We start from the raw sequence: 16,467 nt of genomic DNA on the forward strand, positions 1-16,467 counted from the left end.
AATCTACAATCTGAGGACTTTTTATGTCATTCTGGGCTTCTGTTCTTATTTGCACTGTATTCTAACTGAATGAGAAGCTGCTTTTTTTTTTTTTTTTTTTAATATAGGCCAGCCCTGTTCACAATGGGATTCCAGCATTTCCTGTTAGAATGTGATTTACCAGGAATTTCATTAATCTCCAGTTCAAACTGTACTACAGGCCTCTAAAATTAGAAAGAAAAATAAACATAGCAATTAACATTGAGAGCTAAACTTAGCACTTGAAACTTAAATTACAATAAATACAGATGAACCCAAACCAAAATTGAAAAAATGAATGCCAGTGAAACCTATTATGTTCAAAAGCCAAATATGATTACTGTATTTTAAATCTTAGGCCAAGAAATCAAATGGATCATGATATGAATGGCATAATGTAATTATATAATCTGAATTCTATCAAACATAAACTATACCTTTTATATTGTTTATATTACTGTTTTTCTTAGAGATGTTTATTTCTTCTCCTTCCCTCTTTCTCAACCAAGATGTGATTTCAGAACACAAGCAAATGTCAAATCCTCCTGCCTCCGTTCTGCCATTCCATTTCTGAACTTCTGCCAAACTGAAAATTTCCATTCAGACTGACTGGCATTTGTTGAACTGATATTTCTATTATTATTATTCTTACTTTTATTTTACCACTCTTCTTCAAAAGTAGTGGAAACTTTGTGCAACCCTTTCTGTGTCTATGCATGACATTTTAAGAGCAGCTGCTTCTGTGGATCTTTTTCACAATAGTACATTTTTTTCCTGCAGATGCTCTGAAAACCCCTCACAAAAAACTTCACATGTAAGTCCTGGTCTATGATATTTCCAAACTCGTATGTAGAGCAGGTACCACCCAATTTAACACCATGCCAACCTAAAAAATACAGAGACAAAATAAAAAGCTACAATGAAGAGTAAATAGGATCAGTGGAAAATTTGTTAAAATCTCCTCCTCCTTTAAAGCAAAACAGATTGTACAGACTTTGGATTTAAAAGCTCTGCTCTACTACTCAGTTATACTCTTTTATTATAAAAATGAGTAGGTAGAATAATATGTACAAGAAAATAGATGGAGCAGAATGGCTTATGAGGAATTTCTTATATAAAAAAAGGCTTTTCACATTTACTGTAATTTCTCCAGCCTGTGATGTGTTAAAAAGAAATGTAAGACCATGAAATGTCGCTATGCTACAAGAATCCTTCTTGCTTTTTGTGGACAGTACACAGGCTGTTTGCCCATTAAGGCAGCAGACAGTTCTTGAAAGATGCATTATTTTAGTTACAGAACCAATTTTTTAGAAATAAAATAATGAAAAGTCGCCGGTGAATACTTCTATGGTTGTGCAGACCTGAATAGACTAAACTACTTCTGTGTGGACCCATAGCAAGATATTTCAGCAAGATGCTCCTTTTCTGGGCAGCATCCTTTAAGCTGCAGCCATCTCATCTTCTGTGCTTCCCTGTGGTGAACCTGGAGCAGAATAGCAGCAGTGGCAGTTGGAGCTAGACCATATTTGTCCTGTGTGACCCTTGTTGCATAAAACAGGGCTTCAATTCCACCTCCTGGCGGACACTTTAAAATTTGATTTATTCTTCAAAACAGACAAAAAAATCTTTAGGGCAAAACAAAATCCAATATGAACTAGTAATTAAAGGAAAGAATGCCTTATTAAAACGCGATACTGAAAAAATTAAATTCCTAACATTCAAAGATTACATGTTCTTCCCTTCTCCCCTCTTTTTCAAATACTGAAAACTAATGAATTGCAAAGTTACAAATGATGGTAACCTTGTGCACTTTATGTGGAAGAAGCCTCTAAAATCAGAGCTCAGTTTGGTGACCCAATATAGCAGGTCAGAGGAGCAATGAAGTCCTTGAATATGACTGAAATCCTCCCAGCATGCACCATTTTTCCCTCTTATTGATCCTTGGTATGCTTGCAAGAGCCTAATTTTCCTTTTCCAGAAAACAGGGGTAATTATGCTTTCCTCTCTTGCTAACAGATTTTGTGAGGTGCAAATGAAAGTTTTTAAGCACATTAAATTCAGTGCATGAAAAGATCACTTCCTGCTTCTGAATGTTCTGTGCCTGTTATCTTTTATAATTTTAAGGGTTCAAGAGTGATTGTGTTGATATATCCTCTGTGACATTTATTATTTCAGTGAAGACTTGCACAATTCATTTGGAAGAACTCTGGCCTGTAATTCCTGTACATCCTATTCCACCTGTATGTGTAATTTTAGGCTCCATTTTTAGGTGATTTCTTCCCACTGAGGAATTCAGTTACCACATGGTTAAAATAGTTGTTTAGTTCTCAATCTAAAACTTGCTGAACATTATCTTTTGTCAGTGACTGCTTGCCTTCAATTTTCCCATCTCTGAACTTCCCTGTTTTGGCCCCTCTGCCTGCACACGCCAGGTAGTGCGACTAAGCATGAGCTCCTTGTCTGTCTTGCCCTCCTTCTCTGGTTTCTATGCTGTCCTCAACCATCTTTCGTTGAAGCACTCTGCCTTTGGCTCTTTGTAATATATTTCATCTTAACTGTGATGTTGTCTGCTCCAGGTAGCTGTGTAATAGCTGTAGTAGCTGAACGATCAACAATGAAGGCCTGCAGTGCCCCACATTTGCTACTTACTTTCTGCTTTGTATGGGAAAAGTTCCCACAGAAAGCTCAGGAACCTCATATGTTGTGTTCTTTCAAATGCTGCCTTAAAACCTCTGCTTTAAAACACCTCCGTCTGGCACAGGTAGACACCATACCTAGCTGCTGCCTGTTTTGTTACTTCTGCCTCTCAAAGATACTGGTTTGGGTGTGGGAGGGAGTACATATTTTCATTTCTGTTTGAAAGAACAAAAATGTTCTCTTGGGCAGAGACTGGCATCTTTATTCAGCACCTTCACAGACACAACAGTGCCCTGCTGCAAGGCTCGCATTCTCAGCAACTAAAAAATTACAGAATCTATTTGATATGTCAAAACTGAGAACATAATGTATATGATCTGATTATCCTCACGGGAGTTAACATAGTTCCTTTCTCCTACATTAGCTATGCCATAACAAATACATGTTCCATGCTGCTGATGAACACAAAAAATTAATGTTCACCTGAATACAATACCTCTCACCTTCTTGCCAGCAAAGCAACTTCCAAATGCTGGAGACTGGGGCAGGGTTTGTCTCTGAAAGAGAATTTACAACAAATATGTTATTCAACTAATGCCATGGTTTACCTAGGTCTTTATTATTTGTTTCTGCTACTAAGACAGGCCTTTACTATTTAGACAAGCATTAAGAAATACTGTTCACTGCCTTTTAATTTTTTCCTTCTATAAATAATCTATATCTGCTTTTCACTGTGGTGTTATTTCATGTGTTTGGAGCTGAGCTCAGATTTTGTTCTCTCTCTTTGACTCTAATACTCTTTCTCTCGGAATACTCAGATGTCGTATTCAGACATCTGGGTTTCAGGATGGTAGGCATGCAAAAATGAATGGTTATGTCTTGATGATTATAGGCATTTATGATTTCACATGTGTATATCTATTAATATTTCCAGATGGAAGGACTAGGACATAAAGAGGAGAGAGTCACAGATAGTAACATACTGATAGTGCAGGTATGATAATGCCAATAATATGATGTAGTATCAATATAGCCATTGACTGCTAGTAGTAATAGTTTTTGATCATCTCTGTAACTGCCAAAAGGCATCAATTAACATTTATAGAGAGGACTGACTGACTTACTTTTTACTAGAGCAGATAAACTGATGGCACTTCTTTGGTTCCAAAAGCTTGTTTGTTTTTTTGTTTTTTTCTTTTTCTTTTTCTTTTTGTCATTATAGCCACTCGTTTAATAAATGGCACTGCTTTTTCCTACAGACCTCTTGCTGCTGTGTTAATATCTGTGCTCAAGCTCTGAGCATGTCCAATAGTGATCTTGAGTGGGAGTGTGTAATTCTGAAAGGGCACTTCGTATCATCTCTGTCTTCTGGATTTCAGGCTGTCAGGAGGGTTTAAATCATGGCCAAACCCATTTAATGTGTACTGAACAGCTTCTAAATGACAGATTTTCCAGCAAACTTAGCAAACACAATTTTTAAGCGTTTCTCTTCCTTTTCCTTCCTTCATGTTTGTCTTAGACTATAACTGCACCAGGAGATTTGAAGTTTTCTACAAACCCTATGAACTATAGTGGGGCAGAAATCTCACATAAAGTATGTGAAGGATTATGAAGTGTTTGCATGATTCTCTCTTGGTATTCATAAGGGAGGACATGCAAATTAAAGCCATCTGTGAGATTAGGGGTTGTGCACAAATTCTTTGACTGACCTGATATCCAAATGACTTCTAGGCTACTTCATTATCACTTAATCATGACCAGTCATTTCATAAGTGTAATTGCAAGGGGAGTAAACTGGGAAATTACTGACCCTGCAGAAACCTATTACAATTTACACGTACATGTTCCTACTCGGTTTGTTCTTCCAGTGACTCATATATTGCTATATTAGGTCCTGGGCTAGTATCTTTTTTATTTTAGTTTGATTTGCTCAGTTGGCCAGGAAATGAGCATTGTTGAGATGAGGTAGTAGTGATTTATGAGAGTCAATCAAACTGCCATTTAACTTGTTCTCTGGTAGTTTGTGGTAGAGGGATGCTTACTGCCTTGGTTGTGATGGCACACAGAACTGAGCGTTCTTTCCTGAGCATCATTCAGCAGGACTTGGATAATCCACTCCCATTCTGTAGCAACTATTGTTGAAGTTACTGCATCGACACAGCACGATTTTTGCCCTTTACCAGTTTGGAAGGAGCTAGATTAAGACAGTCCAGGGAACTAGGTGTAGCCAGGATCTCTACAATCAATCATCATACACTTTTTATCATTTTCAAAAGTAATTCTCGAGTGATGGAAGTATCATTGTCTCATCAATGAGCCCAGTGAGATGATAGGGCTTGCCCATGCAGGAATTACCCAGCAGACTACTAGCAGAACCAGAACAATACTGAGGTTACTTTGCTCCAACAAATGGACCAGTGCTCTAAGAGAGTTGTTAGGCCTTCTCCTTTCTAAAGCTTTTATAGTCAACCCTCAGTTTGAAGTCTTAGTTATGAAAAAGGCTGAAAATATTATGAAAGCAAATTTTCTTTTCGCCTTTCTGCAATTAAAAAATTGGTTTGTCTTTTGTTTTCTTGCACTGTTTGTGGAATATCTTAATTTTTGTTTTCCTGGCTAGCATAAAAGGTTTACTGAAAGTTGCATTTCACTGCATTGCCAGGTAAATGGGCATTTAAACACAGTTATTTATGGGAGCCTCTAGGTTTGCACAATGCTAGTTCTAAATTACAATGACATAGGCAATATGTTATTAATTCATATGCTAAAAACAGTCAAACTGGGATTCCTCCTTTGTTTTATTTCCTCCTTTCTTTGAAGATCTTTGCTTCCATGTAAATTCCACCTCTGATAGTTTAGTGTATGTATGTGTTTTCTTCCTACTGGTACCTTCTTTTTTCCTAATTTAGGGTTCACTCCTTGATGCCACATTTGAATCAAAAGCTTTACAGAAAGCTCTGCTGTTAGGCAGGTATCTGCACTATTCATTCCTCTGTTTTTTTCTTTTTAATTTTACTATTATATACTACTTTGTTGTATGCCAGTAGTGTCACAATAAAATAATCCCTGTTAACCTGCTGAAAGAGTCAGCATCTGGAGGTTAAAATGTGGTCAAGGGTTAATTTACCAGACAGAAATCTCATTCGGTTTTCATGGTTTTGCTGTAGTTGGTCACACGTTTAGTTGTTATTTTACTGATTTTGCTATAGACCATGTTTTAAAAGTTGCTGCTCAACAGTTGTTTGGATTGACAGCATGGGCAACCCTTTTGTTGTATATCAGGCCCATAAGTACATCACCTTTACTGAGGAAATGCCTGGAAGGGATGGTTAGGCTAAACAGTTTCAGAAAAACAAGTGGGATTTTTTTTTAACTGAATGTTGTTTTGAAATATACTTGCCTTTTACATTTCAACTGTGACTATTCTTTCACTGAAGGATCTTCTTTGATGTATATATAATTTTACAAAGATGTCCCAAAGGTTTGTTTGTTTGTTTTCAGTATAAAGCATTTCTGAGGGTAACTCTGTCTTGTTATTAAGTCAGTTTGTGTTATTTTTTTTTTCCATATTGAATTTAGATTTTATCATACTGGATTATGATTTTTCTTTTCTTTATTTGAAAATGTGGTTAAATTCTTCTCACATTTTCCAGGAAAACCAGAGTTTATCAAATCTTCTCTTTGCTCTGTCTGCCTGGATTTATTTCTGGTTTTTACGTTATAGCAATTATTTCTAGCTCCATAGTGTGTCAAATCAAGCAAGAAATGTATCATTGTCCTCTTTCAGATACGTATGTGAAGTATACATTTACATTATGAAAATGAAATAATATATAATTTTCAATATATAGTGAAGCTTTGTAGTGTAATTGAACATATCTGTTTCTAAAAGAAAACAAATATCTTGCTTGTAAAGCAGTAACATTACAAAAGCTGAATTTTTAAAACCATTTTTTTTCTAGTAAAAGAAATTCAGCACACTTTTCAGAATGTTTTCAACTTGGTAAAGCTGTTCAGTCTGTTCAAGTAAAAAACAAAGTGATTTTGAGGTTACTTTTTAGTTTTCTAAAAGGTTTATTTAAAAAAAAAAATTAAGAGTACTGTTTCCTGAAAATAGTAGTTAAAACATTAAAACTTTATTAAAGAAGTAAAACAAAGCTGCAAGAATTTTGCACAAACATGCAAAGTTACAAAATAATTACTGTGGCTGCACCAGTTCACATGCAAGAGAAGTCTGACTGGTGATGGCACAAAACTGCATTTGTGCACACAGACCTTCAAGTGGGTTGCCAGTAGATATGTGGGTTGCTTTTTTTTTTTTTTTCCTTTCCTGTAAGCATCTACCTCTTAATAGTTAATGAAGTTTCTCTGAGTACCACTCAGCATAGTGCATGAAGAGAGATGAGGATGAAGAGGACTTCAAAACAGCTTTACTCTTCTGTTCCCCCACAGCATGCCTGAAAGGGCCAGTTGGGGGAGGAGGGAAGAAGAGGCGTGTGGTGTGAGAAGTGACAGCAAGCAGTACAGCTTGTCTGCTGCCAGGACACCTTTAAGTCACAGCTTCTCTTGGAGTTACAGCCCAACCACGAGCACAGAGAGCTTGGCTGTTACAGAGTGCCAACCTCCCCTGGCTCCATAAACTGGAGTGTCAAACGTGTAGCTATGGCAGGGTGTGTGCTGAAGGGTGGCCAAGGTGCTGTGCCAGCACCCTGTGAGGCTGTGGTGTAGGGAAGCGCAAGATGGGATCCAGTGGTCCAAATGCCACAGGCGGTACCTAGTATCTGGTGGGTACAAGGTCCCTTGGAAACTTCAGTTGGGGCTGGCTTAATTAGCTTTGTCTGACCGACACACTGACAATTTTTAGTGCGCTGCTTAACGGTAATTCATCACTGGTTTTGGTTTAGAAGAGTATGTGGTAAAGCCTAGCGCTTCTGGAGATGGTCGATGAGTGGCTCAGACATCCGCTTGGCAGGGTGGGGTGGACAACTGGAGACAGTAGCTTCATCAGCTCTGCTGTCCAGGGGTTAAAGTGGTCACGTGCTCCCCAGGGACAGATCTGTAGCCACAGCCCTCCCACAAGGCCATCATCCCTGGCTCAGCAGCTGCTCTAGTCTGGATATGGGTATAAATAAGAAAACGATGGCCTCATTACCCAGGAAATTTCATTTATACCTGGAGCATTTGGCAGAGTTTTATTCCACAATTACATCACAAGAGTGGCTTACAGGAGTAGCAAGTCAAGAGATGTGGCCAAGAACACAATAAAATGATTATAGATTTATACAACATTGAGAATATCATTACTTTCTTGTAATTCCAGGAATGCTGGGTTGCACATGTGGAAACACAAGCAGCAAGAACACAAAAAACAAGCTGCTAGTGGCGAACATTTTCCCTGAGAAGGCAGCATGGGAAGGACAGAAGTGGCAGGAACATGGTGCTTCCCTCTTCCTTGGCTGGACAGGGTTAAGTGGCAAGTGAGTATGAACAATGAGATCAGAAAGGAGAAAAGGGGAATGGTTGTGGCAGAATGTAATATGCTCCAGAATACAGTGTAGCGAAACAACTGTAACTTTGAAAAAACAAAGTTAGTATAGAAGAAGTAACCTGAATAATGTTACTACTACTGCAGAGGATTTATGTAAAAGCAGGTTTCTTTAGTTGCCTTTATGCCCTTAGCTGTAAATAAAACCCTCAGGAAGGGCTGTGGGGAAAGCTGGATTTGCTAGCTTGGGGCTCTGTCTGTTAATTGTTGAACTACATCAGATCATAAAAATCTGAAACTTCATACCACACAGCAAGATGATGTCATGAATACCTAAATTTGCCACCTGATTGCTGTGATACCTGAAATTCAGTGCTCAAAGAAAGGACAAATATAGTTGTTATATGAAACCACACAATCTGCTTTGGTACATTTTGGCAGTTTAGAAAAAGCAGGTTTTGAACACTGCCCTCCAACAGTTCCTCTATACAGAGGAAAGAAAGCTCACTTTCTTTCGGAAGTCCTCAGAAATCCTGAGCTTGATAGGTTCTGGCACCACTGCACCCCCAAAAAAACCAAACCCAAACCAAAACAAAAAACCCCTCAATCTAGATCCAGTGCCTGGATGCTGCCAAACTACGTCCACAAAACCTAGAAATTATGTCATCCTAGTACAAATAGCCATTGCTTTCTATGATTCAGTTTAAAAGGAAAAAAAAAAAAAAGAAAAAACAAACCCAAACCCAAAAAACCAACAGCCCTGGGATGCCGCCAGATCCCAACGGAGCGGTGCAGCCCCCGCCGCTGTGGCTTGAGCCTGTCGCTGCGCTCACCTCTCCCTCACCTCTGGGCTCCCGCGAAGTTTTGCGGGACTGCTCTACCACCAGAAAAGGCGCGCGTGTGTGTGTGCGTGATGATGTCGTTTTGCTTTTAACACTAGAGGACAAACTTTACTTTTTAAAATAAATTATGTGAGGGGAGGGGGTTGCCTCGTCACTCGGGGGGTGTTGTGGACACGGTGTGCCTGCGTGGCGGCACCGGCGCGCATCCGAGTTGCGATTTCCGACCTTCCCCCCCCCGCCCCTACACCCCCGGCAGTGGAGCCGAGGGGAGCACGGAGACTCGCCCCCCGCGCTGGCGGCGGGGCCGGGGCCGGGGCGGGCGGCGCGGCGATCCGGCGATCCGGCGGGGGGCGCGGGGAGCCAATGGGCGGCGGGGATCCGCCGGCGCGGCTCGGGGGCCCCTGGAGGAGGAGGAGAGGAAAAACCACGGGATTGAGCTCTGTCAGTGGCGCTTGCTGCTTCCAAGGGGGAAGTGCTGGGGAATAATTAATGTTTTTATTAAATTTGGAGGGAATTTTTTGCAGCCGATCGCCGCGCGTGGCCTTCAGGTGGGTCTTCCCCGCAACTTTGTCCGCCGCCCCGCAGGATTGCTTGGCGGTGGGCTGCAAAAGCGAGCCTGGGGGAGAAGGTGGCTCGGTGCGGGGGTGTGTGTGGGGGGAGGTGGGGGGGTGTTTAGGGGGGTGTGCGTGGCTGCGGCTGGCGGGCGCTGCCGCGCCGCTGCCGTGAGGTGCGCGGCCAGCCCCGCCGTTCGCCATTACGAGTTGAGCACACGTTTGCCAGAGTCGGGGCTGCCACTTGCGCGGATCGCCCGGGGGATACGGCGGGGAGTGTAAATAAACCCTAGCCTCTCGCCTCGCTTTCTGCTGCTGCCTCGAAGTGCTTTTGCTCCGTGTTTTCCTGGCAGAAGCGTGTAACCCAGGTGAAGGCAGAGAAGGGAGGGTTGTTTTTATGAATGGGACTCTTTGAGGTTAATTAGCTATGCAAATTCAAGCAGTTCATTCATGGCCTTTTTTTTTTTTTTTTTTTAATCTAAAAGCCATCTTGTGTTCCCCTCTAGGCTGATTGGAGTCCAGATCCCGAGGAAATCTCCAGATCAAATGCCCAGTAAATAAAACACTGAGCTAAGACTTGTGGAAGAGCTGCAGAATGGATGGATTTTATGACCAGCAAGTGCCTTACATGGTCACCAATGTGAGTGATCGGTTCAAAGTTGGTGTTTGTAAACTTGACTACGACATATTTCTGTGGGGGAGTTTCACAGACTGAGTATCTGCTTTGTTATTGCTGTAGGGACGACTCTTCATCTGGGAGATTTGCCTGCAGGATGAGCCTATTTTCTTAGCTCTTTCAATAAAGCATCATGTTCTTTAAAAGACAGTTTTGAGATGGTTAAAAAATCATGCACATGATTAGCGGATGAGAGAGGCAAGAACAGCAGCAGCTGCATTCAAAGTTTCTGGCTGCATTTGCCTGCAACACTCAGAAGAATGAACTTGAGGCAAACGTTAACATTTTTTTTTTTTCTTTCAGGACTTTGCAAACATGTTATAAGTGACACAGAGAAACAAAGCAGTCTATTATAATTTTATATCTGGGTTCTCCTGCATAGCGTGTGCAGAGGGGATTTATATGCTATTGCGTAGGTTTGTGTACTTTAGATGCTAAAAATACGTGGTTGGTATTGTGTTGCTGCTTGAACACATTATATATGTATCTGTACAAATAGATGTTCACATAGATACATACATAAAAATATGTTGCATTTAGACACAGGAATCTTTCAGGGAATGTTAGGTGCTCAGCAATATCTTTTGCTAGAAACTGGAGGCAGCAAGCCGATCGTTTCCCTGTTTGAAAATGTAAAGAATTAATGCCAGCTTTGAGTATTCTTGATTAAATAAAACAACAACAACAAAAAAAAACAAGCCACCAACCAACCAACCCTCAGATTTCTGAAGTAACTGATCTTTCCTGTTTATAGAATCCGCGTGGGAGAAACTGTAATGAGAGACCGACAAATGTCAGGAAAAGAAAATTCATTAACAGAGACCTGGCTCATGATTCAGAAGGTGAGGGCTTGTTCCCCCTGTTTCCCTCCCTCCCCCCCCTCCGCCCCGCTGCTTACTTACTAATGCAGAAAAGCTTTTGGAGAGCTATTTATTTATTTATTTTGGAGATAAATATATCTAGATCAATCTGAATAAACAAGACAAGAAAATTGCATTTACTACTGCAAAACAAACTGGTAAAGGCAATAAACTGATAAAGTTGGTGTTCTTTCCTTGACTTAGCCTGTTGCATTTGAGGTACTGCTGCACATGTGGCACATGGATATCGTGCACTGAGGCCAAGCCTTTGCAGCATCCGACACAAGTCATGGCACCTGGCTTTTTCACCTCCAGGCCTCTCGATGTTCAGGGCTTTTCCTCATTGCTCCGATCTTTTAACATCCTTTTCACTGGTGTGCATTCACTGGTGGCAGCAGGCATGAAAATGCTCTTGTAGAGACTGTTGGTTTTCACTCTGGCTTTTCTGTAGAGTCAGGCTCCGGGTGTCTGGTAGCCTGTTTCTATTGCTGTGTAACACTGGTAGGGTTAAAAATCCTGTGGAACTCAATTCAGAAATTCTAGAGTGGAGTAAGTTTTGTATGGCCAAAGATTTGTAACTTGGTCCCATAGGTTGCCGCTTACATGACTGTAGTTTGAGAATTGTAGTCTAGCAATAGCTGTTAACACTTCTTTAGGTTACTGTCAGTATCGATGCTGCGCCTACACCCTTCTAACTATGTAAGACATATTGGAAGGCATATAGGGCCCTGCACCTTACCCCTTTATAAATCTTACTGGGTGAGGACGTATTGATACATTTTTCAAAATCTCTACATACTTGTTTGGAAATTTTATTCTAGGGTAGATTGAAAAGAAGGCAACTTTCTGATTTTTCAATTAAATGATTTCCAGACATGAACATGAGGTAGCAGTCCACAGGGTAAATAAATAGCCTCTGTCATTTAAGTGTGTTTAAATAGCTATCTGTCAGCATTCATAAAAGAGGAAGTCTCTCTCAAAATACAGTAAATTAAAAATAAACCATTTGTCAGTTCAAATATCCCACTTAGTAAACAGAATTTTCATAATTGAGTTTCTGAGCTTTGCAAGTAAGCCAAATGCTGCCCTGTTTTACACCGATTATGGGCAACTGAGTTCAGTGAATTGCAGAAAAAAAGAAAAGCTGCTGCAGAACTCAGTCCATGGAGAAAGTGATTTCACTTTAAAGAAGTACAGCGAGTATAGACTAGAGGAAATACTGGTGATTCTCTTGTCATACATAAAAACATAAGGGGAAGTACAAAGGATTTCCAATTTCTGTTTACTATTGCAGCATCCCAGGTCTTTGTTTCAAAATTTTATATAATGTTTACGACCTGACTCATAAAAATAGTCAGTCATTGCTCAGGCAGAACTCTTGTTGAGGTCCGAGAGAGCTTTATAGCTTTATCTGGGGCAGATATTGCAAGTGGAGGCCTGAATTGTATAAGGAGAAATAGTTCACCTGTAAGAAAAATTACAATTTAAAATGTTTCTATGTGTTGCTGAATGAGCCTTTTATACAATAGAACTTGGTTAAGATTCTGGCTGGTATTTTGGGAATTGATAAAATAGTACAGTAATTACTTCTTATTTGTTAACAAGTGGAGAAAAATCATTAGCTGCAACCCAAAAATACCTACTTTGTCTGTATGTTTGACTGGCCAAAATAGAATTCATGTACATTGTTCATCAGGAAAAATACATTTTTGAGCATATTTTAATCTTACAAAGAGATTAAAGGTGTGAGTCTTATCCATGTCTTCATCTTTTTGCAGAACTCTTTCAAGATCTGAGCCAATTACAGGAGACATGGCTTGCAGAAGGTAAGGGAAAAAACTGCTTGTAAAAAGAGGAAAAACAACTCTGGAGGGAAAAAAAAAAAAGTCCTGAACTTGCTGTCTTAATGTTCAGCCCAATTAATTGAGCTCTAAAAGAGCCACCTCATGTGTCATGCATACATTAGTGCCTCTGATGAGTTTGTCTTTGGGGACTCTGGGGCTGCTCTACCCAGTGTCATCACAAATTACCAGGAGAAATTGCTTCCAGCTCACAATCACATCTGCTTTTGGCAAGAACTAATGCACCAAGACTTCAACTTCTAAGCCTCTGTTCAGATTTTAATTGCAATTGATCAGGTTTATATTATTGTACCTCGAGAGACTACATACAGCCAGAACTGGGCTTGCCGTTTCCTTTAGAGCAGCACATATAATTATTTGGTGTTCTGGTGGAGTACTTTTCTGATGGCAGAAATTAGTTTCTCTGGGTTCATCGGGACGGGATGCTTCAAGATTTAAGTGCAAGTGTCTTCTTTCCACCTTGTTCACAACACAGAGCATTAGGTGTGTATGGAATACTTAAAAAGTACCTTTTTTTTTTTTTTCCAGAAACCTTTAAATATTTTGCATGTTATTTTTATCTTCGTATTTGTAGTTGTGAGATTTGTGTACTATGTGATTAGAAAACTGACAGCAGTCTGTTTTACACCTGGTTGTGCTTTTAAGTATTTCAAATAATCTTGCAGAGCACATTCTACTCAAGAGAGAAGGTTTAAGAACAATAATGTAGAAATCTGAATTTAGAGTAGATGTTGAGAGATTCATTTAATAACAAAAAATGAACTGCTATGTTAAGAGAACTTTAATAGAATGCAAGGTAGTTTTCTGTTTGTTGAAGTGTATTTGTTCTCTTCAGCAATATTTTCTTTCTATTTTTCCTTTGATATTTACTATGCTGCTTATTTCAAGCATAAACATTGTTATACATTGTCTGTTCTCAATATTTCTGGTTGAAATTTTTATGTAAACTTCTGCATCTGAAATAAACAGGATTTTGATGCAAGTTAACATAATCTCTCTAAATTTATCCTGATTTAAATGAATGTGAGTATTCACGTATGTTAGATTTTTATAATGTACTGGACTATGCATAGTTGTTTATAGAATAGATGTTACGCTTTTTTAGGAAAGGAGGGATGTTGGGGTGAGTTGCTTACTGCTGGTTTTCATAGAAAAAGGGAAATACTGCTGAGGACTACTTGCCTGCATACTGATTTTTGTTTTAACAGCTTTATATATAATTAGTCAAGTTCTTAACATATAAGCAAGTTGTGGGGTATTGTTAATTTTGCTGACCTTTTTATACTTCTAGCATTATTTTTAGCATGTGATTATTCAGTATATAATGAAAAAGTCCTCTTTAAATCAGTGGATCAGAGCATATATTTTTATGAATTAATAAGGTTCTTTCCTAATAACTGAAAACAGAATGTCCTGTACTGAGATCATTTTATAGTATAATGATCAGGTACAACTGTAGCTGTCTCCCTGTGGTAGTTTTTCTGAGGATCTCTTTATTTTGTATTATCTCATTCACTCTAACAAGCCAGAAGTATGTTAAAATACTACTCAAAAAATACTGTTTTTTGATTGAGAGGAGAACTTTTAGTTTGATTTTTCACTGGTGTGGAGGTTTTTGTTTCTGAAAATGATTAAATTTCTTTGATCATTAATCAGAAAAATACAGGCAGATTCATAATGCATGTACAGATAATAATGTAAGTTTGAAAAATAATAAGGAATGTGAAACTGATTTAATAATTTCTTCAGGTACATAAATTTCTGTAATGGTGATTTTTATTCTAGAGGCACTGCTTATTTTGAACTAGAATGAATATTTTTAAAGCCTTTTTTTCCTCTTTAGCTGAGTCTGTTTCACTTAATAAATGGAGATAGGTTTTGAGAGAGAAAGGTGTCTAGTCCTGCGACAGCTAGGTTGAGGAAGCTTTGTAAAAGCAGATAGCATCATCTGGTAAGTATTTAAAAATGAAAAAAAAAAAGTTGCCTTTTCATGTAGCAGAGGGTAATAAAGCTAAAGAATGTTACATTTTTCCACAACATATTACAAATTAATATTACAGATTTTTCAGTGTTCTAGAAATATTTTAAGAAACCTGTGTGTTTCAGGCCATGCCGTGGTCTTAGCTGGTCCACAAAACACAAACTTTTCACAGCTTTTCTGAAGACTAAACTAAAACTGAAATAAAAAGTCAAGATGAGAAAATCAAGTATTGAGGTATTAACTTGATCTCAAATTTTTGTTAAAAAAAACCCAAAACAACTTTTGGTAGTCTTTCCAATATACTAGTGTTTGAGAATATATTGTTGTTCTGCTCGAGTGTCTACATGGATGAGCTTAGCCAGGAAACAGATTTTGAAATCAGACTTGTTTACCCATTGCTAGATGTGTCCGTTTATGTTCTTCTGGACCTTCACAGGCTAGAAGTCTGCCAATTTGGCAGCATCAGTAATGTTTACATATTTCTTTTCATAATGCTCTGGAGCCAGGGAAATGACCATGAAATTTTAAAACATCTTGACCCTTTTTAAGAAAAGCAGTGGCAGCTGACCAGGTTTCTCCCACGAGTTCAGATCCCCACTGGGGAGTAACCAGGTCAAAAATCTACTTAGTAGTTAGGAGAGGAAAGTGAGTTGGATTTTATGACATACAAAAAATGCTTGTGGATGTCTTTGTTTTGCTTTTCCTGAAGCTATCCTTACTACATCAGATATTTTAGCCTGGAGATTTTTACAGTTAGTGTCACCTGTGACAAGTTGGTGGTAAAGAAGTAAACACGAAAGAAATGTAGTTGTTTCCTATTGAAAATAGTGGGAGGTTCACATGTATTAAAGAATTAATCCAAAATGTAAACAATCCAGTAACCTCTTGAATATTTTAATACTCCATAATTAACAAGCTGAATACTACTTACAGAAAACTTACAAATGTATTCCACGAGCCGCATACTAGATTTTTATGGACATGAGTTTTGCTTCTTTCTCTGTGTAGTATTAAATGTGTAAGAAAGAATCGAAACTATTTTAATGTGAAACTTACACTGACTAAGGTTTCCTCATGTCAATTATTACTCTGGACAGAAGATAAATTGTAATTATTTCCTTATGTCAGAAATTGAAAGTTAGAAGCCTTTAAGAATTGTTTCAGCTTTCAAACTTGAAAGGAAATAGTTAAAATTGGCTATTGCTAACCAAGGCAAATATTATTCAGACATTATCTTTTGTTTTATATTTAAATAACTTGATGGCAACATTTTGTTATGATAATATTATAAAATGACTTTATTGATTCTGTATATTTGGAATCAGATTGGTTTTGGCAGATAGCAGTTGTTCAGTGACTTGAAAAAATGGTTCAAATATTAATCTAATGTTATCTCATCATGATAGCTGTAACTTCCCATTCTGGCATAAAATGAAGAGAGGGAACAAATTCTTAGTGTCCTTTCCATGGTAAAAGTATTTGGTTTTAGGGATATAATCGATTAACAAAAAACAGATTTTTATTTCAAACAACCTTTTTAGGTACTAGTTTCTCCTAC

At 38.6% G+C, this 16,467-nt stretch overlaps 1 protein-coding gene across 4 annotated transcripts in view; it reads left to right on the top strand.

The window, feature by feature from the left end:
• The first annotated feature begins 9,356 nt into the window (after positions 1 to 9,356).
• Positions 9,357 to 16,467, top strand: part of ETV1 (ETS variant transcription factor 1) — a 66,742-nt gene continuing 59,631 nt past the window's right edge. The window contains exons 1-4 of one of the 4 annotated variants that reach the window (XM_065831499.2): positions 9,357 to 9,527; positions 10,037 to 10,170; positions 10,961 to 11,048; positions 12,845 to 12,892. In XM_065831499.2, coding sequence (XP_065687571.1) covers positions 10,126 to 10,170; positions 10,961 to 11,048; positions 12,845 to 12,892 — 181 coding nt within the window. In that variant the 5' untranslated portion in view covers positions 9,357 to 9,527; positions 10,037 to 10,125. Of the gene's footprint in view, positions 9,528 to 9,756; positions 9,899 to 10,036; positions 10,171 to 10,960; positions 11,049 to 12,844; positions 12,893 to 12,982; positions 13,412 to 16,467 lie in introns of those variants that run through there. The other 3 variants (XM_071805095.1, XM_071805096.1, XM_071805097.1) reach the window with 3 other exon arrangements.

Source organism: Patagioenas fasciata, chromosome 2, assembly GCF_037038585.1.
Source record: "Patagioenas fasciata isolate bPatFas1 chromosome 2, bPatFas1.hap1, whole genome shotgun sequence".
Lineage (NCBI taxonomy): Eukaryota > Metazoa > Chordata > Aves > Columbiformes > Columbidae > Patagioenas > Patagioenas fasciata.